This window comes from Myotis daubentonii, chromosome X, assembly GCF_963259705.1.
Source record: "Myotis daubentonii chromosome X, mMyoDau2.1, whole genome shotgun sequence".
NCBI lineage: Eukaryota > Metazoa > Chordata > Mammalia > Chiroptera > Vespertilionidae > Myotis > Myotis daubentonii.
The window spans coordinates 69,274,205-69,301,208 of record NC_081861.1 but is presented as its reverse complement, the minus strand read 5'-3'; the positions used below and the strand labels follow the sequence as shown (position 1 = coordinate 69,301,208).

Genomic DNA, 27,004 nt, shown 5'->3' with positions numbered 1-27,004 from the left:
CAGTTTCTCAGACACTCTAAAAAGATCTTGGGAAACCTCTGAGTTGATTCCTATCTTACAGCATTATTCCCTGCAATGGCTTAAAGTTGACAACTCATGTTGAAATTAGTAATTAATTATGTAATGTGCCTATATCTTTATGTGTTTGCTTCATCTGTGAACATCAATTATATATTTCATATTGATTCTGCAGCTTTTTATCTCTAAGATTTTATAATTTGTGCTTATGGAAGCAGCATATCTTTAACGTTTTTTGGCAATAAGTACCATTAAAGCCACTTTATGGCTTTCCAATAATTAAAACCTTTGTATTGCTGGAGCAGTGAAAGGAACACTGCCTACTACCTGGGGATAATGCTACCGTTATGCTGGAGTTTAATGGAGTAAGGATAAAGGCCAAACACAACATGGCCCTGTGTTTTATTCAACCCTGTGATCGTTTAGCACTGGACGGGTGGCCAGTACAGCTGTCAATCCTGACTTCCCAATGCACTTAGGAAAAGTATGTAACCTATATCCTATTTCCTAAACAGAAATAATTTAGGGAATTCGTTTTTTTTAAAAAAAATTATTATAGTTCTTTCCACTTACGTCATCATCTCCTCTGATTTTTGGATTAGCAGCCTAAATATAATATTTTAAAATAATAATATATGAAATTCCAAAAATAAGAAATCTAAAAACCATTTTAATTTCTTATTTTCTTTTTCTCTTTCTTTACAATGTTAACACAGAGAAGTGGGAAGTTACTTAGCAGGGTTCCGGGTTTTCTCGAGCCCCGCCCAACCACAGCTACAGGCTTTTAGTCCCTGGGTCGGTCTGTCCTGAGAAAGCAATCTCTGTCCATGGGTCTGTGCTCTGCCCGCCCGCCACGCATCTGCCCTTCTCTTCTGACTCCGCCCCACATCTGTCCGGAACCGCCTTGCGTCTGAGCTGACCCAGTGCGCTTCTGCCAGTCAGTCCCTCCGGACCTGCTGCAAGTCTCAGACTGCCGAAACCACCGCGCGTCACTCGGTCCGTACCCAGTGGGCATCTTGGGTATCTGGGCGGTCCCGGTACTCCGCGCGTGTCTGTCTGTCTGTCTTTCTGTCTGATCCGCCGCCTGCAGCCTGCCGGCCGGCCCAGAGCACCAAGTGCCCAGTCTGCCCTTTCGCTGACGCCGAGTGTGTGTAGCGGCCTTAGTTAGCTGCGAGCCTGCCTGAGACTGGCCAGGCAGTCCCGGGCGGAGGAATACACATTCGGCCCTGCTCTTGTTGATGTAATTTTAAGCCAACAGGAGCTCGAGGCCTATATTTATGCAGAAAACAGGTTGCGAGGCCTGGATCTGCAATGCTAGATGTGGGGAGCCACCCAGCTGCTTGATGATTTCTTATAATTTAACAGGGAAAGGGAAATCTTTTCCTACCGCTGGCTTTTGAAACTGATTTTAAATCTGAAAGGGTGGAAACTGTATGTCCCTTAGTTAGAACAGACCCCTTACTGGGATGCCTTTTTGTCTGATGCGTTTGTTCTGAGCCCGCTGACCAGGTGTTTCTGAACTTCATTTTCTCAGCCTCAACAGTGTTACTGAGTCTGCTTTTAGCTTCCTTCGCCTTGGCTTTTTCTGTTCGTGAACAGCTGCTTGGCCCATAGCTTAGAGAAAGCAGACTTTTCTCTCCCAAGAGAGCCTCCTCCCTGTGCTCAGAGAGATGGGGAGTGGGGAGCCTAATCCTGCTGGCAAGAAAAAGAAGTACCTCAAGGCTGCCCTGTATGTGGGTGACTTGGACCCAGATGTCACCGAGGACATGCTTTATAAAAAGTTCAGGCCTGCTGGCCCTCTGCGCTTCACCAGAATCTGCCGTGACCCAGAGACCCGCAGCCCTCTGGGCTATGGTTATGTTAACTTCCGCTTTCCTGCAGATGCTGAGTGGGCCCTGAACACCATGAATTTTGATCTGATTAATGGCAAACCATTCCGCCTCATGTGGTCTCAGCCAGACGACCGCTTAAGAAAGTCTGGAGTTGGAAATATATTCATCAAAAACCTGGACAAATCCATAGACAACAGGGCTCTTTTTTATTTGTTTTCTGCTTTTGGGAACATTCTCTCTTGCAAAGTTGTATGCGATGACAACGGCTCTAAGGGTTATGCCTATGTGCACTTTGACAGCCTGGCAGCTGCCAATAGAGCCATCTGGCACATGAATGGTGTGCGGCTCAACAACCGCCAGGTGTATGTTGGCCGATTCAAATTTCCAGAAGAGCGGGCAGCTGAAGTTAGGACCAGGGATAGAGCAACTTTCACCAATGTTTTCGTTAAAAACTTTGGCGATGAAGTAGATGATGAAAAACTGAAGGAAATTTTCAGTGAATATGGGCCAACCGAGAGTGTTAAGGTAATAAGAGATGCCAGTGGGAAATCTAAAGGCTTTGGATTTGTAAGATATGAGACACACGAGGCTGCTCAGAAGGCTGTGCTAGACCTGCACGGAAAGTCCATCGATGGGAAAGCCCTATATGTAGGGCGAGCACAGAAGAAAATTGAACGTCTGGCTGAATTAAGGCGAAGATTTGAAAGGCTGAAAGTCAAAGAAAAAAGTCGGCCTCCGGGGGTGCCTGTCTATATTAAGAACTTGGATGAGACCATCGATGATGAAAAACTAAGGGAGGAATTTTCTTCCTTTGGATCAATTAGCCGAGCCAAAGTGATGGTGGAAGTGGGGCAAGGCAAAGGGTTTGGTGTAGTCTGTTTCTCTTCTTTTGAAGAGGCTACCAAAGCAGTGGGTGAGATGAATGGTCGCATGGTGGGCTCCAAACCGCTGCATGTGACCCTGGGCCAAGCCAGGCGCAGGTGGTGAAAATAAGAATGTTCAATTTGTTTCAGCCTTAAGCTGGTGCCTACTTAGTTTGGGCTATTTTGTGATAAAAGGTTATTTTATGCCAATTCACAGGTTTTTTTTTTAGTGAGTATTTTCTTTATTTAAAAAAAAAAGTTAGACTAGAAAATCTTGTTCATTTTAGTGAAGAACATAATTTCTAATTGTAAAACTGTCATTTTGTACTAATTTTTGATGTAATATTCTTAGGATTATGGAGAATAAAGTTTACTTCTCCACACATTGGTTTTCCTAAATGAGTCAAGGTGAAGTAACTGATTGAGTATATTTTCTTCCTATTTCAATACTACTACTAAATTTGATTTCTTCTATGAAAATATTCTCAAAATGCTCCGTACTTCTGATTCTATCACAGTACAAACTTCTAACTTGCTTTTTGACAAATCAATAGCACAGGGGGAAATGTATGTGGTCTAGTTATCATTTGTGCATAATTTGATTTTAAATTATTAATTAATATGAATATTCTTTGAAAAAGATGTGAGCTTTTTTCTTTCCTTTATTTATATTATTTTCATTTTAAAATATATTTTGGGCATACCACAAACTGAATAGTGACTGTGACTAAGTGTTGGGAGTTTTTTTTATTAACTTCATACTCAGAGAAATAAGCATATTGGTGTTTTTATCAATCAGTACCTTAGGAAATTAATACTTTAGGCATTCATTTTTTAAATTATTAGTTTCATCTTAAAAACCTTTCCTGAAAGATTTGAAATTTGACAACAATCTAAAGAGCATTCTTGCTACTCACTTTTCTAAATTCCTTTGTATGTATACTTGAATAATGTTAAATTAACAAGATGAATTACTGCATTGAATTGCCTTTAGCTAAGTTTTAGATTTTAACTTAATCTCTTATTGTCAATATAAAAGGTAAATAATCCATATAATGATATTGAAAAACTACCTTGAAAAACATGTATTAAACTTGTCATTCTCTTGTAATTATTTAATATATCCATGTGAAAATATTCACAGATGTTTCAAATGAAGGAAAAAGTTGTTACTCCTGATTAAATCATATGCCTTCATCTATCATATGAGAGCTATTAATGCACTATGTTTCTCTTTTGGTCTTGTTGCTTGAAAGTTGTTACAGAATGTTCTATTCTTTGTTACAGTTACAGTATTTAGCCTGTAATTTCTAGGTTATACATTTTCTGCATTTCACTAGCTATTCCCTCTTCTTCCCATCCATCTACCTTCCATCCATATTACACTTACTTGTCTATTTTCTTTGAACTTCCTTTCTTTTAATATATGCTAGTTGAAATCCATTTTGAAAGTATATAAATAAATACCTAATTTATGTAAATGTTAAGTAATAACTTTTAAAAATATGATTCATTCATACCACAGATCCAGCCATAAGATGTTTTGTTTCTATTCTCAGTTGTTTTTTATTTCTCTGCATAAAAACCTTTGTTTTCATACATAATTCAATATAAATATATAATTTATTAACACTTTTGTTAGCAATTTGCCCACAAAATATTGAGGATAAGCTGTTTCTATATAATTATCTATAAATTATATATATATTCATTATCAAATATTTTCAAGTGGAAATCACTTTTTAAAATTGTAAACATAATACATGCTAATTGTAAAATAATGTACACAATGCAAAAATTTATAAAGAAGTAAAATTCCCATAGTTCAGAGGTGACCACTATTAATATTTTCAGTATGTGCATTTCCTGCCATGTCTTTTTTTTCCTATTTATACATTCACTGTGTTATAAGCAAAAAAGAAAACATATTAAAAGTACTGTTACATGCTTTGTTAAAGTTTTAAGCATAATTATCTTTTCATGTTAATAAATATTGTTCTGTATCATCATTTTAGTTACTGCTTAGTATTCCATTATGTGGATGTACTAAAACTTATCTAAGTAGTTCATTATTGAATATAATTCATATGCTTTTCAACATATTCTACATTTGTAAACAATGCTGTGAAGACCATCCTTGCTTAAAAATATTTTTGAGTTACATGAGCTTGAAAAAATATCAATAGCATGCAAAAGCTTAAATCTAGAAAAATAAAAATGCACATCATATTGATATATGTATCATAATTTTGAAAAACATTCAAGTATAGTCTTCATTTAAATTGACAAAAAGTAACTAAAATAATGGTATATAATTTTTCATAGTTTATGAGCCTAGTTGCGCTATATCAGAATTTATGAAAATGATGCAACTCCAAATATAATTTAAAATATTTACAGTGGTGATGACTTACCATATGTACTCTCTCTATTCCTCTTTCCCCATTACCAGTCTTTATTTCAATTTATAGACCTGAAGTCTTATTGTTAATCTAAAACATTTATAAATATTTTGATTCAATATAAATCACTAAAATTTCTAGAAAGTAAAAAATCTTCAAGTATTAGCATTTAATACATTTTGGGAAATTAAGTATTCAAATTATTGCTATTTTCTAAAAGTTAGCCAGTATAAAGAAAAGGAGTAATTAAAACATACTTATAATTACAGATAAAATATTCATGTTAGGACCCTGTAGACCAGTGGTTCTCAACCTTGGCTGCACAATTAGAATCACCTGGGAATCTTTTTAAAATCCTGATTTCTGGGCCTCATCCTCTGGAAATTCTGTTTCTTTGTTATGGGGTGAGGCCACAACATTAGAAACAAAGTAACAGAATTTCAGGAGGATGAGGCCCAGAAATCAGGATTTTAAAAAGATTCCCAGGTGATTCTAATGTGCAGCCAAGGTTGAGAACCATTGCTGTAGACAATCAAAAGAACTCTGTAAATTCAGTTGGTGAAAAGAGGGGAGAAATATAAAGGAAAGACAATCTCTATTTGAGCAGAAACACCTGGGAAGCTTTTCAAACTTGTAATTTTTATTTTTGGCTACATTTAATGGACTCCTAATAATTAAAGCTTCTAGAGGGGAGCAAACTACTGAAAAGCTTAAGTCAATGACAAAGCGTTAAAAGTAGGTTATTGTTCATTTCCCAGACAAAGTAATTAGTAAAAATTAGTAAAACTATACTATCAATGATCAACTTAAGAATGGACTATTCAATACAAGGTTTTTTTATTGTTTGTTTGCTTTTTGTTTATCACCCCTTTTTTATTTTTACTTTTTTTTCTTTTGAAAACAATCACTTGTACAAATTTCAAATGGGCCCAGGGAGAAGAAAATTAAAAACATTGCTTTCTTGTTACAAGCCATCATATTAAATGTTATTTAGGGGAGGTTTTTCTGTCGAGGGAGTATCATAATACTGGTGCCTTTCAGATTCTATTTATGATTAAGGGGAGAAAAATGTCACATGTGTAAGGGATATTTTTAGCCCAGTGAGAAAAAGTAAGAATACTTATTTTTAAAGGAATATTTAGGAATGGAGTGAGTACCATCTTACCTATAAATAAATGGCCTAATTGAAGGGAATAGTTAGAAATGTATTAACAAATGACTGCATATAGATGATACAAATGTCCCCAGCACCATGACAATATCTGGAATATAGTTAGCATTCTATGATTACTTGTTGAGTAAATGAATTAATAATCTAGCCACCATATCTTTACATTTGCTTGTTTTCCAATTCTCTTCTCAGTATTTGATAAGAGAAATGAGTTATTAAAGAACAAGCCATTTTTATTAAATCTCATCCTATGAAGAAGTAATTGAAAAGTGAATGGGTACACAGATTGTTGCATCTAACATAGTGTTACTGGTGACATAGGCTCATGCTTATACTGTTAAAGTATTATCAATGCTTTCACATTTCTCATATTCTTTTTATTTCATTAAACACTTGATTAATGGGCCTGTTTTAGACAAAGCTTCTAACAATTTACATCAATAAAAATCTATTTGTAGAGTAACTTTTTAAAATAAACTAAGGGGATGTTGCTTCAAGATCAAGACTACTCCACAAGATTTTGATCCTACATTGAACCAAGTGATCACAGTAATCCCTGAGAGACTAATACTTGTGCATGTGAAATGAATCACATATATCAGGGTTTATTTACAAATGGTTCCTTGGAGCCTCAAGAGAATTAATGTATCTCGTTTGACTCCAGGGGATCATGGTCAATAGCTTGAAGTAATCTAGTTACCATTGGAAATCTAAGGGAAAGGCCTGCTAACTTAAACGTACAAATATTGAGAATCAATTCCCTATGGAATTTTAAAAATGAACACCAAGTACTCCAAGTACTTTCACCCTCATAAGCCAATCAATTTTAAAAGTTCTCCCATTTGGCATAAAAAGGTATCAGAGTTCTCACTAAATCTCTCATCAAAAGTTTGGAGACTATATATATATATATATATATATATATATATATAGAGAGAGAGAGAGAGAGAGAGAGAGAGAGAGAGAGAGAGACTGCAAGAAAAAGGTTGAGTGTTGATACTGTATTCCATGAGTCTCAATCATCAGAGTAAATTAGTTTCTTTGTTTTAAAACTAATAGTAAGTGAAACACCAGATGTTGGCAACTTTTGAATAAAAAATAAGCCTTCTATTATATAGGATAAATAATTTTACATCTTTTTGAGATTGAATTCAAACTTTCAAAAGGGTAAATTATGCTTTTGAGAAATCAAGGACTTTTTAAATTAACATTTGGGGCATTTAAAAAGTACCTTTAAGCTAGTTTAAATTGAATGACAAACAACTCTTTTTTCAAGTCACCTCTCTGAGAATTTAGGACAGAATGAATCCCTTAATAGAACAAATATATAGAGGAATGTCTAAACTTTTCTTTTTCAGTGATTCGGGAAGTCCAAAAATATATTTGTAATAGGTTTTCTTGGACAAAAAATATATTCTACATTAATGTCCTTAAATAAAGGAGCAAATATTTTACTTTTTTGTGATGAAATGCAACTTTATTACATTTGTGGTAATGAAGGTAACAAAGCAATGCAAGTCAAGAGGAAGAATGTCTTTCCTTGTTCATTAGGGAATTTTGAAAAATCAGGGTATTTGTGAACTAGCTCAAGAATAATTCAAAGAAAGAGTGTAGAGAAATAAAGAGTAATTTAAATGTTATAAATGTAATTTAATACTGTGAAGACAGTAAAATTCTGCCTTGTTCGATATCTACTTTAAGGTAAAGTAGATATCTAACAAAGTAATGAATAGTTTTCATTAACTTTGTATGGTTATTCTTTTTTTAATATATTTTATTGATTTTTTTACAGAGAGGAAGGGAGAGGGCTAGAGAGTTAGAAACATCGATGAGAGACAAACATCGACCAGGTGCCTCCTGCACACTCCCTACTGGGGATGTGACCGCAACCAAGGTACATGCCCTTGACCGGAATTGAACCTGGGACCTTTCAGTCCTCAGGCCGACGCTCTATCCACTGAGCCAAACCGGTTAGGGCTGTATGGTTATTCTTAACTGATTTGACTAATACAGTAATACTAAACCTCAGGAATATTTAATTTGTAAGTGAATTTCTAAATTAATTATTGGTGCTAATCTGCTCTTCTCTACTTTTTATCTCCATGACCTAATCTCAACTCCATTCCTACAGAACACTCAAGTTTATTTAAGGTATTTCTGATTTATGTAGTTTGTCTAAACATCATCTCAAAATTTCCTGTTAGATGTGCATGTATATGATATTGTATCATTTTGTTAAGATAAAGTTTCAGGACGTGCATGTTCAGTCAAAGTAGATGTTGGGAAATGTCTACTGCTTATATATGGATGAATGTATCTAGCTGAAGATACTCTTTTTCAAAATGTGAATATCAGAGTGATGCCGATTAAACCAACAACAAAGCTATGGGGTCTGCTTGGAATTGTGGTTTCATAATGTATACATGGCTGGTGCATCTGGATTCCAAAGACTGGGTAGACTATATATATATTCTAGAAATATATATTGCTAATGTGGGACAAATTTTGAGATATGAAAGCAACATTTCAAGAATAACAAGAGATAATACTAAGAGAAACTGCACAACTTTTCTGAAGTGGCAACATAAGCAATAAAAATTATCTCTATGCAACCTTTAGTTGTTTCAATGGAGACATACAAAAAATGTGAACTCTTTCATGCAAAGAGTAAAAGTATGTAGAAGATAAAATTTTTGAAACTTCTATTATATTTTGATGTAAGTAAAACAAACTGAAAGAATGGAAAACAAGAATGAACTAAAAATGCTTCTTACTTTAGTCTCCAAAAGAGTTTTACCTCAGGCAGAATGATTTTCTTAAACCACTGGGCAATTTTCACTATTTTTTATCTTTATGTTGTGAGAGATGTATACATGTAATTATTTTAAAGCTCAAAGACAAATATATTATAATTATAGGTGATATTTAAACCAGAATACAGTGAGACAACCTTTCATCAACAGCAAGTTTTGTCATCCAGATTATTTAAACTGTATTGCTTATACAAGTAATTACTTGCTTGATATTTTATCTCTAATTTCTGAGCCAAGAATTTAAGGCTGTGAGAATTGTGTCTTAATTGATATTGGTTCATACATTTTTAGTATATTGATTAATAGAACAGTTTATCTTGTTTAATGTGCAAAGCCTATCTATCAAGTTTATGGGTGAAATTGAAAATGTTCTTAAATATTTGAAATATGAAATCTGTCCCTAAAAAAACAAAATTAAGGCTCATTGAATTACTAAGAATAGCATATTAAATGATTGCACTCAGTATTAAGAATTTATCAGTAAAAGAGAGTGGGATTTCAGATAAATTGAATACACTTATTTTGAAATGCAAAAAAAAAAAAGAATGAATACTAGTTAATGCACTGTCACCCCCCAAAAAAAGAACTCCCACAAAAATACGTAAAGATAGGTTTTTGAAACATAAGGGTGAAAGAAGTCATGGAAATCGTTCACACCTTTTAGGGAGGAGTGCTACATTTCTCTGGTGCACCATCAGTATAGGCCCAAAAGAACAAAGAGAATGTAGAGAAGGTGGAGAAAAGAAGAAGGATTTGGCCTTTAGGACTATGAACTTGCAGCACACCATGGGAACTTCATTAAGAAGAATCAGGCTTAGGCTGTTTCCAAATCTTAGCTATGGTGGTACATCTACACAATGGAATACTATGCTGCAATAAAAAAGAAGGAATTATTACCATTTGCAACAGCATGGATGGAACTGGAGAGCATTATGTTAAGTGAAATAAGCCAATCAGAGAAAGATAAATATCACATGATCTCACTTATTTATGGAATATAATGAACAACATAAACTGATGAACAAAAAAGAGAAACATTGATCAGACCATCAAACCTCAGAGGGATGGTAGGGGAGGATGGGGGTAAGGGGGAGAGATCAACCAAAGGACTTGTATGCATGCATATAAGCCTAACAAATGGACACAGACAACAGGGGGGCGAGGACATGAGTGGGGGGTAATGGGAGGATAAGGACACATATGTAATACCCTAATCAATAAAAAAACAAATTAAAAAAGAAGACGTCAGCCAAAAAAAAAAAAAAAAAAGAAGAAGAAGAAGAATCAGTCTTTGCCAAGCCATTGTGGCTCAGTAGTTGAGCCTTGACCTGTGAACCAGGAGGTCGAAGTTCAATTCCCAGTCTGGGCACATGCCTGGGTTGTGGGCTCAATCCCCATTAGGAGGCATGCAGGAGACAGCCGATCAATGATTCTCTCTCATCATTGATGTTTCTCTCTCTCTTCCTCTCTGAAATCAATTAAAAATATATTTTAAAAAGACTCAACATTGAAACAAAAAATATGGTCTTTGCAGAAAATCACTGAACAGAGCAGTGATACATGAATTGGTATTATTGGGGGGAGTGGGGGCAAAGAAGAATCAGGCTTTATCTCTTAAAGTTGTTTCAGAAGATGAATTATTTTTCTTTCTTAATTTCACATATACAACCTGAAAGTTTTAGGACTCCTTGGAATTCTTATTAAGGTCTTCCAGCCATAGTTTCTAAATTAACAACAATGATTCTAAAAAGTGCTATAATGTTTTAAATTCCAAGCTCCTTATGTTTTGTAGATTTTTACTCAGATGTCTCAACATTTGCTCTTTCTATGGTGTATTGGGAAATTTCTAAATTTACTATGACACAAATGGTAGATTATCCCTATCAAAAATTCAAAGTTTGCATGAGGATGAGGATGAGGATGGGAGACTACTAATTCTAGTGAAATTGAAATCTTGTATTTTTAAAGGGAAATTGGATGGATGGATGGATGGATGGATGGATGGATGGATGGATGGATGGATGGATATGTGCATGCCTATATATATATACACAATAAAAAAATAAAGAGGGAATACATGGAAGATAAGAACAACTGAATGGAAACCAGGAATAATGATATATCTCATAACATTGGGTTTAAATTAAGAACCACAGACCTCCTAGACAAAAACAATGCTTTGATACTCAAGCAAGGCTCTGTTCCAAGTAAAAGGTGTTTGTGCAAATGATGACAGGTAGAAAGAGCTATAAGCAATTGATTCAAGTGAGATATTTATAATGAACTGATATTTACCAGCATTCTGGTGTGAAGTACTTATTGGCCCACATGGAGTTAAAAGGCAGTATTGAAGCTTGCTCAGTGTGAATAGTTGGCATTCTGTCTCTCTCAAAATGTGGTCCAGAGTGTATCAGAATCACCTGGGGAGTTTGTTAAAATTAAGATTCCTATGACTATTCCTTGGCTTGCTGAATTAAAATTAGTGAACCAGTGGTGAGATTGAGTGAACAACAGAAATCTATAGTTTTCTCATATTCTGCAGATTATTCTTATGCAAACATAAAGATCTAGAACAGAAGTCAATAAGCTTTTTCTGTAAAGGACAAGATAATTATTTTAACATTTGTGGGACAAGAGATAACATTAAGGATATTATTCAGGTACTTACATAACAAGAAAAAAACCAAATAGCCACACGTTCCAAAATTCAGAAAATTCAAAATGTAGTAATGACAATGATAATAAGAGAGCATCTTTTTTTTTTTTGTAATACAATTCTAACAAAAAGAATTTGGGGGTGTTACATTTCACTTAATTAGGGTTCAGTTGGTTTCCTCAATCATCAAATAAATTGAAAATACATTCATCTTCAAAAACCTTTTTTAGATTGCAGTTCATACAAAACCAATTAGCAGCCCTGATTTGACCTTCAAGTTAGAGTTTTCCAACCACTGATCTAGAAATACTGATCTAGAGACTGGACTAGAAAGTATTTACTAAAGTTAGCTTTCTAGGATAAGTAATAATAATAATAATAATAATAATAATAATAAACCCTTATTAACTGATATCATTCAAAATATAACTGAAATAAAGTTAAAAAAGTACAACAGACATGATAGCAATCAAAGCATAAAAGTAGTAGAACACAATAAAATGACTGTTTCTAAATTTCTAGATGGGGGAAATTTTCTAAACAAATGCTAGATTTCAGTTTCTAAAATTATCAGATTATTAAAACAAGTTCCTATTTTAGTAAGAAAAATTTTATATGCAGACACACTGTAAATATGTATACATTGTATGAATGTGTATGTGTATTAAGACTGTACAGTTAAACCATTGAGTGAATAATTTATTGGTTATAAAATTATAGGTGATTTTGTCTTATTCTATTTTATTATTTATATTTTCTAAATAGTGAAATGTAGGGTTCTGAGTGCAGATTCCTTTGTGGGTCCTTGTCCAATGAAGTTGAAAAATAAATTCGCAGACTAAAGCGTTCTTTAATAAAAATGTGGAAATTTATTGTAAACATATACAAACTCTTCTTGGGAGGGGTCCTCAAAAAGAAAAGTCTCTCTCTCTCTCTCTCTCTCTCTCTCTCATCTCTAATGGGAAAACAATTAAAAATCCTAATTCTTTGAGTCTCTTTGTCTCTGGGTTTATAAAGGCTATAGCTCTTTTCTGAACATGACCTTTTCTAATTGGACCCTTCCTTCATTTAGGATCTCTGTGCTTTCCTCATCGCTCATTCTGCTAAGTAGTATCAGTTTCTAAGCTCAAAGCCCACGTGGTGCCCCCTTCTCCTCTCCCTCTTATATTGCATGTCCCTCTATCCTCTGTGAAAATATGTTCCCCTCTTCCTGGTAGCTTATAACTTTTTCCTATCCTCTGTGAGTATGATAAGCATTTTGGTGGCTTGGAGCTATTTCTGTCCTCACATATGTATTCCTCTCCCATGGATACCCCTTATTCCCTAAACCTGCCTGTCCTGTCTCTAAAATTCCTTTCAATAGTTTATAACTAAAACATAGAATGCCATTAATTAAAAAATATTTAAAAATATAATTACAAAGATTTTATAATAACTGAACTCTTATTTCTTCACCCTGTAAATCTGCCCCTCCTTGCATCTTCTCCATTTCAGTAAATGGCAGTTCCTTTTTTGCAGTTTTTAGGCCAAAACCTTGGAGTTACTCTTGACCCCTTTCTTTGGCCACATACCCCGCATCCAGTCTGTTGGAATATTATGAAGGTTAAGCCTTCAAAATATACTCAAAATCTTATCACCTTTATTGCCAACAGCATAGTCCAAACCATCATCATCCCTCACTTAGACTATTTCAGCAGTCTCCTAACAAATCTTACTCTCACCCTTTCTTTCTATACTCTAGTCTCTACATAACTGGCATGATGATTTCTTACAAATATAAGCCAAATCATGTAACTTTCTTGCTTGCAATGTCTAGTGGCAGTTCATCTCAGACACAATGAATTTCAAAGTTCTACTGTTATAGGCAGTTAGACAGACATGTATAGAGCAAGGATGATGGTCCAAGTACAGAAACTCCCAAGGGCAGAAAGTCCTGGATGCCTAGCAAGGGCCAAAACTGGGAAAATAGTAACTTAGCCCCCAGGGTAACATTTCCTCCCTTAGCATATTGCTAGTCATGCAGTTTGGACCCCCTGACCTTTTCTTCCTAAAGATAACATCTAGGCCTCAGTTGTATTTCGGCTCCAGGCCTAGAAAAGCAGCAAAACCAGATAGGTGACCTTATGGCTGCCTCAGGACCAGCTGCATTGACCGATCAGTGGAGATGATGACCCTGAAAAAGCACACCTGGAAAGCTGATGAATATTCTATTGTGACCCTCCTCTGAGACCTCCCCTAGATTTCCACCTGCAAGAAAGAGATAAATATGCTCAGGATAAAGGACCCAGCATGCGCTCTCCCCAAGGGGAACACATCATCACCATTCCCTTTCCCCTCTTCCCTCTAAGGGGCCCCATGAGACTTGCAACCAGGGGAGCAATGGGCAGCAGCAGCTTGTCCTGGGCTCCCCCCCTGAATCTGTCTCCAAGGCACCCTTTTCTCTGACTTTTCAGTGAGCCAAAGCAGCCCAGCCTAGGCTCTCCTGCTACTTCTTCTATGCCCTTCCTTGTTTTTCTTTCCTAAGTATATTTTTGCTGCAGCCAATAAATTCTTACTTTGCTACACTTTGTCTCTTGATTGAAACCTTTCCTTCAAGAAGACAATAAATCTCATTGTCACCTTGGTAGCACTACCATGACCTTACCTTGCTGATCAAATCTCTTACTCCTCTTCCCCTTTTTCATGTCACTCCTGCCATACAGTCACTTCATTATTCTCAAAAAAAACCTCAATTGGCTTTGTGCCTATTCTGTCACTTTGCCTGAAACTCTCTTTATCCAGATATATGCATGGATCATTCTATCAATTCTTAGGTCTCACCTAAAATATCACCAAATAAGAAAGGCTTTCCTCACTCCTCTATATGATATTGCAAACCCCACTCCCTTTCAGAACTCATTATTCCTCTTAATTAATCTACTTTATTTTTCTTCTTAGCATTTAAAAACACCTGACATATTTTATGTTTATTTGAATTGTTGTCCCCCACACCACTACTAGATTGTATTCTCATGTGAGCAGAAACTCTGTTCATTGCTGTATTTCAGTACCTACAAGAGTGATTGATACCTAATGACGATAAATATTTATTTAATAAATGAATTGCATTACATAAGAGGATGTAACACAACAGAAAAGAATAATTATTATATCATATAATAGTAACCAAATGAAGCAGATAATAAAAGCAACATAAAACCTTCCCACAGAGGACAAAAAGGATACTGAAAAGAAATTCAACCAAAATGTTTATAGTGGACGTGAGTCTCTGAAAATGGAAGCAATGTGGAATTTTCTTTTTTTTTTGGATATTCTAATTTTATTTAATGAACATTTATTTTATAATGGACAAAACTGATGAACTTTAAAAATTTATTCAAGTGCTAGCATTTACCACAGAGTTGAGATCATAGAAGGTTTGCAGTACTTATTTGTAAACTGAGTTATTAAAAACACACCTCCTGTTCTCTTCTGCCTATTAAATGGTTTGCTTTCTATTGTCAAAAATGGAGGATAATATCCAGAAAGAAAGGGGAGACTCAAATGAAGTTATTATTTGCCAACCCATAACTTATAGCTTTCCTTGATCTTAAAATGTCTTCTATGGTGCTGCCCAAATTATACCAATTATTGATTTGATCATTTAAGCAAAATAGTGTGTTTGTGTGTGTGTTTATATGTATTTGTGTACTTGGGGAAAGAGAGAGAATTATCAGAGTTTTCTGGTTAAAGTAATTAAAATACTTGAATCAGTTATAGGTGTAGAGTTAGTATTCAATACAAAAGTGGGAAAAAGTAGGTTAATAATAACAATCCTATCTAATAAAAGAGAAACATGGTAATTGGCGTACGACCGCTACCCTTCCCATTGGCTAATCAGGGCGATATGCAAATTAACTGCCAGGCAATATGGCGGCTGGCAGCCAGGCAGCTTAAACTGAACATGAGGCTTGCTTGCTTCAGTGACTGAGGACTGCAACATTCCCTGCCTGCCTTGCCGGCCTCTGAGCTTGCAGTTTAAAAAACATTGTAACAAATATAGAAGCTAAACAAAACCCCAGAAACCAGCTGTCAGAGAGCTGGGATCTCAGAGCTGGAGTTGATACAGAGTTTCGATTATAGAACCGAAACAAACAAGATACCTGTTTTCAGCAGCTGAGGCCTCAGAGCTGGAGGCAAGCCTTAGAGCTAAAGCTGGCCCAGAATAAAAAAAAGAAAAAAGAAAAAAAGGAGCAGTTGGGAGCTTCAGTCCCAGCCTGAAAACAGCCCTCAGCCCCTCACCCAGACTGTCCAGGCACCCCAGTGAGGACCCCCACCCTGAAGGGTGTGTGACCAGCTGCAAACAGCCATCATCCCCTCACCCAGGCTGGCCAGGCACCCCAGAGGGGTCCACCGCCCTGATCCAGGACACCCTTCAGGGCAAACCAGCTGGCCCCCACCCATGAACCAGGCCTCTATTCTATATAGTAAAAGGGTAATATGCCTCCCAGCACAGGGATCAGCGGAGCTGAGAGGCCTCCTGGCACCAGGATCAGCGTGACAGGGGGCAGCTCCCAACCCCCCTGATCGCCCTGCAGCTCTGTGTGTGACAGGGGGCGGGGCCACAACCTCCCTATCCGACCTGCTCTGTTCATGACAGGGGAAGGCGCCCCAACCCCCTGATTGGCCCTGATCTGTGCCTGATAGGGGGGAGCTCCCCAACCCCCTGATCACCCTGCGGCTCTGTGTGTGACAGAGTGCAGCGCCCCAACCCCCCCCCCCACCGGCCCTGCTCTGTGTGTGATGGGGTAGAGCCATAACCTCCCCATTGGTCCTGCCCTGAGTGTGACAGTGGCGGCACCCCAACCCCCTGATCGACCCTGCTCTGTGGGTGATAGAGGGCGGCGCCCCAACCCCCTGATCCACCCTGCTCTGTGTGTGACAGGGGGCGGTGCGTCAACTCCCCTATGGGCCCTGCTTTGTGAGTGACAGGGGGGAGCTCCTCAACCCCCTGATGGGCCCTGCTCTGTGCGTGACAGGGGTGAGCTCCCAACCCCCTGATGGGCCATGCTCTGTGTGTGACAGGGGGGAACTCCCCAACCCCCTGATTGGCTCTGCTCTGTGCGTGACAGGGGGTGGCGCCACAACCTCCCCATCGACCCTGCCTTGAGTGTGACAGGGGGCGGTGCCCCAACCCCCCAATCAGTCCTACCCTGAGCGTGACTGAGGGTGGCATCGCAACCTCCCAATCTGCCCTGCTCTGTTCATGACAGGGGGCAGCGCCCCAACTCCCCAATCGGCCCTGCTTTGAGCCTGACCAGGGGCTGCACCTAGGGATTGGGCCTGCCCTCTGCCACCCGGGAGCAGGCCTAAGCCAGCAGGTAATTATCTCCCGAGGGGTCCCAGACTGCGAGAGGGCACAGGCCAGGCTGAGGGACCCCCCTCCCCCCCGAGTGCACAAATTTTTGTGCACTGGGCCTCTACTAATAATAATAACAAATATAATAACTAGCCCTAATATATAAAAATCCAGGGGCCATCACAACCAAAACAACTGGATGGACAACCAAAACAACCTGATGGATGACTGAACAGCAGGCTGCGTGAGGCGACCAGGCTGGCAGGGGGTTAGTGAGGGATGACCAAACAACTGAACAGCAGGCTGTGTGGGGTGACCAGGCTGGCAGGGAGGGCAGTTGGGGGTGACCAGGCTAGCAAGGGGGAGCAGTAAGGGGTGACTAGGCTGGCAGGGGGGGCAGTTGGGGGTGACCAGGTCAGCAAAGGGGGGCATTTGTGGGCAACCAGTTCAGCAGGAGGGGCAATTGGGGGTGACCAGGCTAGCAAGGGGGAGCAGTAAGGGGTGACCAGGTTGGCAGGGGGGGCAGTTGGGGGTGACCAGGTCAGCAGAGGGGGGCATTTGTGGGCAACCAGGTCAGCAGGAGGGGCAATGGGGGTGACCAGGCCGGCGGGGGGACAGGTTCAGTAAGGGGCAACCAGGCTGGGGGTGATGGTTAGTGGTGACCAGGCCACCGGGGGGGGCAGTTGGGAGTGACCAGGCTGGCGGGGGGGGGTAGTTAGGGGTGATCAGGCAGGCAGGCAGGTGAGTAGTTAGGAACCAGTGTTCCTGGATTGTGAGAGGGATGTCTGACTGCTGATTTAGGCCTGATCCCTGGGATCCAGCCTAAATCGGCAGTCAGACATCCCCTGAGGGGTCCCTGATTGGAGAGGGTTCAGGCTGGGCTGAAGGGACCCCCCTCCCGTGCACAAATTCTGTGCACCAGGCCTCTAGCATATAAATAACAATACAAGAATAAACTCTGTTTCCCACATTCACAACTGTAAACATACTTTTGCCCACCCCAGTATATTCTGACTTCAGCATTTACTAATTCAGAACTATAAGAGAATAGAAATAAAAATTTCAATGCTTTACCAAATAAAGTATACTTAGAATGGAATAAAAGTGTTAAGGAAAGACAATTTTTAAAAGAAATTGTATGAAAAAAAAAAAAGAAATTGTATGTTTTCCTCCATTACAGAAGGAAACATAATATTCTGTATAATTCCACTGTTGGGGTCCAGCCCCAGCAGGTCCAGGGGTTCCCAAAGATGTGGACGGAGTCAGTGAAGAAGGAATGACATGGAGACAGCGTTCAGTTGATCAGCATATCCAGGTTCTCTCGCCAGGTTCTCCAGCCAGGTTCTCTAGCCAGGTTCTAGCCAGGTTCTCTCTTTATTCTCCTGTTACATCTGTATTTATACCATTTGATTTTAATCCTATCCATTCTATTCCAAAGGTTAGAGCGTTTGTTATTTCCATTCCAAGGTCACTACGCTATTATTCTGTTTAAGCTACAAGGAAGTAACTGAAGGAGATTATCCTAAGTAAAGATTATATAGCTTAAGCATGATTGTTAAAGTGATTACCCGCCTGGCACTTAGTTAAGGGGTTTTACTGATTTATTCCCTTCCTTAGTCCTGTTAATCCCTAACTCAAGGGAAAAATCCCCACCTGGGGAAACGACATTTCTCTGAGAGGTGACCTTGGTTAAAACACATAGCGCTAAGAAGGGGAGCAAACATATTAAGAATAGTATGCCATATACCCCAGGTCCCTTGAAACATATGCTGTGTAGATGTTTCTTCCTTGCAGCGACTGTGTCAAGCAGCAAGGATGGACCAGCTTCCAGCATTCCACCAGTAAAGCAAATAACATAGAGATACTTGGTAATGAGGATGATGTAGATGTCAGATGCAACAAAGCAACTTCGATAGATAAGCAAAACAAGCATGTCAATCTAATTGCAGGAATGACAAGAACTGAGACAAATGGTTAGATTTTTAGCAAATAGAGCAGATTACTTTGGCAATTTTTTTCACCTATTTAAAGGAAAGTTTAGTTTTTATTTAGTTTTTATTTTTATTAGTTTTTCTTTATCTATATATGTCTATTTTTAAACAATACTATCTTCCCAGATTTTCATTAGTGATAAGGAAAATCAATTTATTGAATGTAAGGTATTGGCTACTTTTTCATTCAATTTTGAAAAGCACTTCCTCAAGTTTCCCTTTGTATTAACAAAGTTGTAAATATATTAGATGTTGCTTTTACTTGTAACCATGATAACATATGCAATCTTGCCCTCTAGATCAGGCATTCTTTCTTATCAGCAAGTATGTTTGACAACAGACACAATGTATAATTAAAGTCAGATTTTGTGTTAAATTGTAACCTGGGATAAGTCAGTCACAGTGCTTTTAATTCCTTAAACCATTTTAAGCTATAATACATTTTCTCTTATCTATGGATAAAAGACTTGGGTTATTTAGGGAAATAATTACAATCCTTTAGCCACTGAGGAATAGTATTCACAAAAGTGCTGGGATGACCAATAATATATTTTCCCCCCAAGATTAAGTCTACATTTATAAACATGAGTCTATAGATGTTTTTCTTTTGCACATATCACATAATTTTCAGTTTTTCAACATTAAGTATGGCTAGAAAGTTCTACTTTAAAATTGCTCTGATAGGGAGAAGTGAGCAACTATCCAAATAATTTGCATATGTAATCAAATCAATTAAATTTATATGCCCTTCTAAAGATAGTGTCATCCTCCCTAAAATTAAATCCTCATACAGTAAGGTTTTTTTCCTGGCCCCCATCTTATGGTATTAATGTTAAATTGGTGTCCAGACCAGCAAAGCATTTGTGACTACCAGCATTTCACCCTGAAGGTATTTCCAAGCCTGGTTCTTCTTACTAATTACATAGTCCAGCTTCCTCCATAACACTGCATCATTTTGTATGGCTAAAGAAGCCCAGAGCAGGCTATAATTACTGTGTAGTTGTATACCTGTTTATCTCAGAGGCTATTTATATAGATCACATAAGAGTATTCTATAGAAATGCACAAATATGAAGAGGCCCAATTCTTTCTGAAAAGGTTCAGAGCTATCTAAAATTAAGGACATTTAGTATTTACAAGTATAACTGAGAAAAGGTTAATTCAAAACAGTAAAATTAAAGTTAATAGTAAAAAACACTTCTGAGCTAGTAAAGAAGCCATAAAAATGAAATAAGACATATACTTGATGATTTCAGACTGTTTCATTAGCTTCATTATTTGGAATTCACTTCATTCCAAGTAAACATGAATGTTTTTACAGGTGCCCTCATTGTTTCTTTAAATCTGGAGTCAACTTTCTCAGCAGAAAAACAAGTAATGAATATTCTTAAGTGGGTCAAATATGATGATGAAAGATTTGATTTTTGGCGATGGGCACACAATGCTATATGTAGGTGATATATCACAGAATTGTACTCTTGAAACCTATGTAATTTTATTAACCAGTGTCACCCCAATAAATTTAATTAAAAAGAAAAACAAATGATGTTGTAATCATTTATATTTAACAATGTACTATATGTTTTAGGCAGTTCAATAAGGAATAAATAAAAAGATAAATGATTATATATATAAATAAATAAAAAGGTAAAGTTGTAGTAGGAGAGTAAGAAGTTAGGAAAATGCTTGAGCCCTAGCCAGTTTGGCTCAGTAGAAAGAGTGTCAGCCTGTGGACTGAAGGGTCCCAGGTTTGATTCCGGTCAAGGGCACATGCCCAAGGTTTCAGGCTTGATCCCTAGTGTGGGGCAGAAGGCAGCCAATCAATGATTCTCTCTCATCATTGATGTTTCTATCTCCCTCTCCCTCTCCCTTTTTCTCTGAAATCAATAAAAATATATTTTTTTAAAAAAGAAAAGAAAATGCCTGGGCAAGTGGAATGGGGAAACTGAGACAAGAAAATTAAACAAGGCCAAACAGTTTGGTCAGCTTACAGCCAGTTTATGAATTCCAAGACCTTCCCCTCCCTAACCAAGGACACTTGAGAGCAAACGGTTTTTACCCCCCTCCGTTACCAGAGAATACATAATTGAAATCACCCTGTCCTGGAAAAAACAGAGAACAAAGACCCAATTAATGCCATTGTGCCAGCTAAACCCAAGGACAGATGAAGTTAGGGAACAAATAACAAGAAAACCATTAAATCCAGAAAGATCTAAGATAAAAGTAAAACAGTAAAACAGACTTAAAAATAATCCCAAACTCCCCTATACACTCATTTTAATGCATCAGCATATTAAAAATGCACCTGGAAAGCTGATGAATATTCTACTGAAACCCTCCCCTAAAATTCTTGCCTGCAGGAAAAAGAAAAGGATAAAAAGCCCTCAGGGAAAAAAAAAAGCCCTCAGGAAAAAGACTCAATGCTGCTCAGCATGCTCTTGTCCCTTCCTTGGCAAGAACTTTTTATTTCTAAGTATCCCCAGGAAACTTGCAGCCAGGGGAGCAGTGGGCAGCGGTAACTCAACCTGGGCTCACCCCCTGATCCTATCTCCAAGGCCCCCCTTTTCTCTGACTTCCCAGTGAGCTAAAGCAGTCCTACCTTGGCTCACTTCTATCATTGTGACCTTCACTTCCTAGTGAGCTAACAGCAGCCTTCTTTCCTATAACATTGGCTCACTTCTTTCCTATAACATTGCTAGAGAGCCAGAGCAGAGCGCAGCCTAGGCTCTCTTTTGTTGTTTCCTCTACCCTAATTCCCTCCTTTGTTTCCCTGTCCCAAGCTTTAATAAACATACTCTCAAACCCATCTGGACTCCTGCTGTGAAATCTTTCCTACAGGAAGTCAAGAACCCACACACTACAAGTGGGCCTGATTCAGACCTGCTCCTGGCCTATCCCTGTCAAGTAACAAAATGACTGGAAATAATAAAACTATTATTATTTACAGAATATGATTTTATAGGTTGGAAATCCAAATAAATATGCAAATAAACTGTAAGGATGCAAACTAGATTTCTGATGTGTACTGGATACAAGGTCATTATAAAAGTATAGTCTTTCTATATAAAAGCAAAAATTAGAAATTTATAAAGATACCATTTTATATGGTATAAAATATCAAATAACTAGAAAATAGCCAACATAAAATTAGAAAAATTCATTGTGAGTTATTAAAGGAGACCCAAATAAATGAGATATACAATGTTCATAAATTAGAAAAATATAATATTTTAAGAAGATTAAATAAACATGCCGGGGTCCAGCCCCAGCGGGTCCAGGGGTCCCCAAAGGTGTAGACGGAGTCGGCGAAGAAGGAAGGGCACGGAGACAGTGTTCAGTTAATCAGCAGCCTAGCCAGGATCTCCAGCCAGGATCTCCAGCCAAGTTCTGGTCTGGATCTCCAGAGAGGTTCTGCTTCAGATCTCCAGCCAGGTTCAGTCACCAGGTTCTAGTCAGGTTCTCTTGCCATGTTCTATAGTCAGGTTCAGTCCAGGGTCTATTGCCATGTTCTCTCCAGCGAAGTTCTTTTGTCTCCAGGCTCCGTGTAGGTTCTGTCTTCTGAATTCTGTCTCCTGAGTTCTGTGTCTTGCTGTCTTCTGAATTCTGTCTGTTGTTGTCTTGTTGCATCTGTATTTATACCAGTTAATTCCAATCCTATCAATCTCTATTCCAAAGGTTAGGGCGTTTCTTATCTCCATTCCAGGGAGTAAAGATTATGTAGCTTAAGCATGATTGTTCGTAGTTAAAATGATTAATTACCCGCCTGGCACTTAGTTGAGGGGTTTTATTCCCTCCCTAACTTCAGGGGAAAATCCCTACCTGGGGATTCAACCTTTCTCGGAGAGGTGACCTTGGTTAAAACACAGGGCCAAGAAGGTGAGCAAACATATTAAGAACCGTATGCCATATATGCCAGGTCCCTTGAAACAGCAAGGATGGACCGGCTCCCGGCATAAACAGAATTGATTTAAATATTAAATGAACTCACAACTGTCCAACAGTTTTTCTTGTGTGGAACTTGATAAACTCATTTTAAAATTTGTATGAAAATTCAAAGGTCCAAGAATAGTCAGGATTATGTTGAGAAAACACACACACACACACACACACACACACACACACACACACACACACACAAAACATGCTGAGAGACAAGCTCTGTTAGATATCAAGACTATATAAAATTGTAATTAAGATTATTGCAAAGTTATAATAATTGAGATGGCGACTTAATTATTGAGCCCCATAGATTAGTAGAACAGAATAGAAAGTCATAATTACTCTCACACATTTATGGAATGACACTTGATTAACAAGCAAGAGTTGCACTGATGAAAATATATGACATATTTATCTATTTCCTTATACTTTTTAATTAAACAAATGGTGCTGAAAAAATGTTTATGTGGAAAAATAATTGGGCACCATACATGATACCCAAACATGGCTTCCAGGTATATTAAGTACCTACATTTATAAGGCAAAACCTTTTAAAGACAAATGCTTTATAAAGCAAAACCTTTTATTTTATTTTATTTTTTAACATATTTTTGTTGATTTCAGAAAGGAAGAGAGAGAGAGAGATACATCAATGATGAGAGAGAACCTTTTATCGGCTGCCTCCTGCATGCCTTACACCGGGGATTGAGCTCGCAGCCTGGGCATGTGCCTTGACTGGGAATTGAACCCATGATCTTCTGGTTCATAGATTGATACTCAACCACTGAGCCACACTGGTCAGGCTTCTTTTATTATTTAAATATTTTTTAAATCAATTTTTAGAGAAAGAGAAAAGGAGAGAGAAAAGAAATATCAACATCTATCAGCTGCCTCCTGCATACCCCCTATTGGGGATCAAACCTGCAACCCAGGCATATGCCCTGACCAGTAATAGAAAGCATAACCTTTAGGTGCACAGGAAGAAGCCCAACCAAAGGAGCTATACCAGCCAGGGCAAAGCAGAAAAGTCTTTTAAAAGACAATGATAGGGAATATCTTTATAACAAAGGAAATTTCGATAAATTAACATACATTGAAATTTAAAATATATTCATTAAGGACATTAAAAAAACACACATACAAGCCACAGGGTGGTAGAGTGGTAGTAGATACTCACAGTGTATGTAATCAACAATGAACAAAGACTCAGAATACACAATAAACAACTACAGACAATAAAAACGAATAAAAATAACAATTAAAAAATAGTAGACAGATTTTAATGGACTTTCATAAGAAGAAAATCATAATGGACAATAGCTATTTGAAAAGATGTTCAATTATATTAATGAATAAAATAAAAATTAGCATGACGCCAAGAAATTACTGTACATCTGCTAGTGCTAAAATTTTAAATATTTAAATTTACTTGCCGAAACCGGTTTGGCTCAGTGGATAGAGCGTCGGCCTGCGGACTGAAAGGTCCCAGGTTCGATTCCGGTCAAGGGCGTGTGCCTGGGTTGCGGGCATATCCCCAGTGGGAGGTGTGCAGGAGGCAGCTGATCGACGTTTCTCTCTCATCGATGTTTCTAACTCTCTATCCCTCTCCCTTCCTCTCTGTAAAAATCAATAAAATATATTTTTGAAAAAATAAATTTACTGTTGCTTTGGATGCTCTCATCAATTCTGGATTAAAACACAGGATATTATTAATAGAAGAGAATTTATTTAATCCAATAAATAATATATTTGTTTTATTTTTTATTGAATTTATTGGGGGAGTATTGGTTAATACAATTATATAGGTTTCAGGTATACAATTTTATAATGCATCATTTGTATATTGTATTGTGTGTTCAAGACTCCTTCCATCACCATTTATCCCCCCTTTACCCTCTTCTACCTTTCCCCACCCTGCTTTCCCTCTAGTAATCAACATGTTGTTGCCTGTGTCTATGAGGGTTTTTTGTTATTGTTTGTTTAGTTTTGCTTAATCCCTTCACCTTCATCACCCAGTCCTGCAACCCCTCGCACCTCAGACAGTTACCAATCTATTCTCTATCTATCAGTCTATTCATATTTTGTTAGTTTACTTTGTTCATTACATTCCACATATAACTGAAATATGGTGCTTGTCTTTTTTTGACTCACTTATTTCACTTAGCATAATGCCCTCCAGTTGGATCCATGCTGTTGCAAATAGTAGGATTTCTTTTTTACAGCCGAGTAGTATTCCATTGTGTAAATGAAACACAATTTTTATTTATTATTTATTTATTTTTTAACACAGCTTTTTTTATCTACTCATCTATTGATGGACACTTAGGCTGCTTCCAAATCTTGGCTATTGTAAATAATGCTGCTATAAACATAAGGGTGCATATATTCTTTCTGGTTGGTATTTTGGGTTTCTTAAGATATACACTGAGTGGCGAGATTATTATGACCACCTGCCGTTTGCAGGCAAATTAGCTATAATTTTGCGCTGAAGTTGCTAGAGGGCCAGACCATTATAAATGTCTGAATAGCACAACATACCTAAATATCATTGCTGATCAAGTTCATCCTATCATGTTGATGGTGTATCCCAATGGAGATGGCTTCTTCCAACAAGACAATGTGCCATGCCATGGTGCTCGTATTGTGCAGGAGTGGTTTCAAGAACACGAGGGAGACTTTACCTTGCTTAGGTGGCCCCCACAATCACCAGATCTCAATCTAATTGAGCATTTGTGGGACGAAGTTAAAAGAGCCATCAGGCAGCTGGTTCCACAACCATCAACTCTCACAGAACTAGACAGTGCTATTCATCAGTCATGGTGTCAGATTCCTCGCATAACCTTTCAACATCTTGTGGAGTCAGTGCCAAGAAGAATCGCCTCAGTATTGAAGGCAAAACGTGGCCGAACAAAGTACTGATGGAGTGGTCATAGTAATCTGGCCAACCATAATATTCTGGCCACTCAGTGTATTCCCAGAAGTGGAATGGCTGGGTCAAATGGGAGTTCCTGTTTTAATTTTTTGAGGAAACTCCCTAATATTTTCCCAGTGGCTGCACCAAACTAAATTACCACCAACAGAGCATTAGGGTTCCCTTTTCTCCACACCCTCGCCAGCACTTATTGTTTGTTTAATAATTTATTGCTGTTAGCCATTCTGATAGGTGTTCGGTGATATCTCATTGTGGTTTTAATTTGCATCTTTCTGGTGATTAGTGATGTTGAGCATTTTTTCATATGTCTATTGGCCATCTGTATGTCCTCTTTGGAAAAGTGTCTATACAGGTCCTTTGCCCATTTTTTTTTTAAATTGGATTGTTTGTTTTAATGTTGTTGAGCTTTATAAGTTCTTTATAAATTTTGGACAAATTCCTAGAAACATACAATCTTCCAAACCTGAATCAGGAACATTAGGCTTAGATTTCTTCTTCACTATTGGATCTGAGTAAAATCAAATTAAAACAGGATATGTTTTGAATATAATTTTAAACTCTTAAGCTACTTAAAATGTACAATGAGTATTGCTCACAATATAGTAAAGGGGGGAGCAATATTTGCAGCCGGCACAGTCTAATCTCATTACATGAGAATGGGGTAAAGTTTCCCTTTATTTTTTTAACCCTAGATACATAGCTGCCACCTTCTCTATATCCCCCACCCAAAATATAAGCAGATTGGAAGGAAAGCAGTATTTGAAAGATTCCATAACATTCAATTTTATAATGACCTTTTATATAGGTATTATACCCTCTCAGTTATGTTCTGATTTAATAAACAACAAAACAAGTAATAGCTACATTTATGTAATGACTTATTATCTTTGGTTCTCTACATGAGATATAAAAAGTGTAACTCCTTACCATAGCCACTGTGTTCATCTCTAAGCTCACCTGCAGTGATGGTGGCAACTTCCTTCCTAAAACACATGGTACATTTCCTTTCTCTTCCTGAGAGCTTTCTCTTGCTGGTCAGGAACTTGCTC

At 37.7% G+C, this 27,004-nt stretch overlaps 1 protein-coding gene across 1 annotated transcript; it reads left to right on the top strand.

Annotated features, from left to right (window-relative positions):
• The first annotated feature begins 919 nt into the window (after positions 1-919).
• On the top strand, positions 920-3,917 carry PABPC5 (poly(A) binding protein cytoplasmic 5). The gene is made up of 2 exons (XM_059679132.1): positions 920-1,014; positions 1,553-3,917. The coding sequence occupies exon 2, from the start codon at positions 1,689-1,691 to the stop codon at positions 2,835-2,837; it is 1,149 nt and encodes a 382-aa protein (XP_059535115.1). The 5' UTR covers positions 920-1,014; positions 1,553-1,688; the 3' UTR covers positions 2,838-3,917.
• Positions 3,918-27,004: the final 23,087 nt, after the last annotated feature.

Bases quoted from the DNA above. Each gene is read 5' to 3' on its own strand.
- PABPC5 (XM_059679132.1), top strand. From the start codon at position 1,689: ATGGGGAGTGGGGAGCCTAATCCTGCTGGCAAGAAAAAGAAGTACCTC.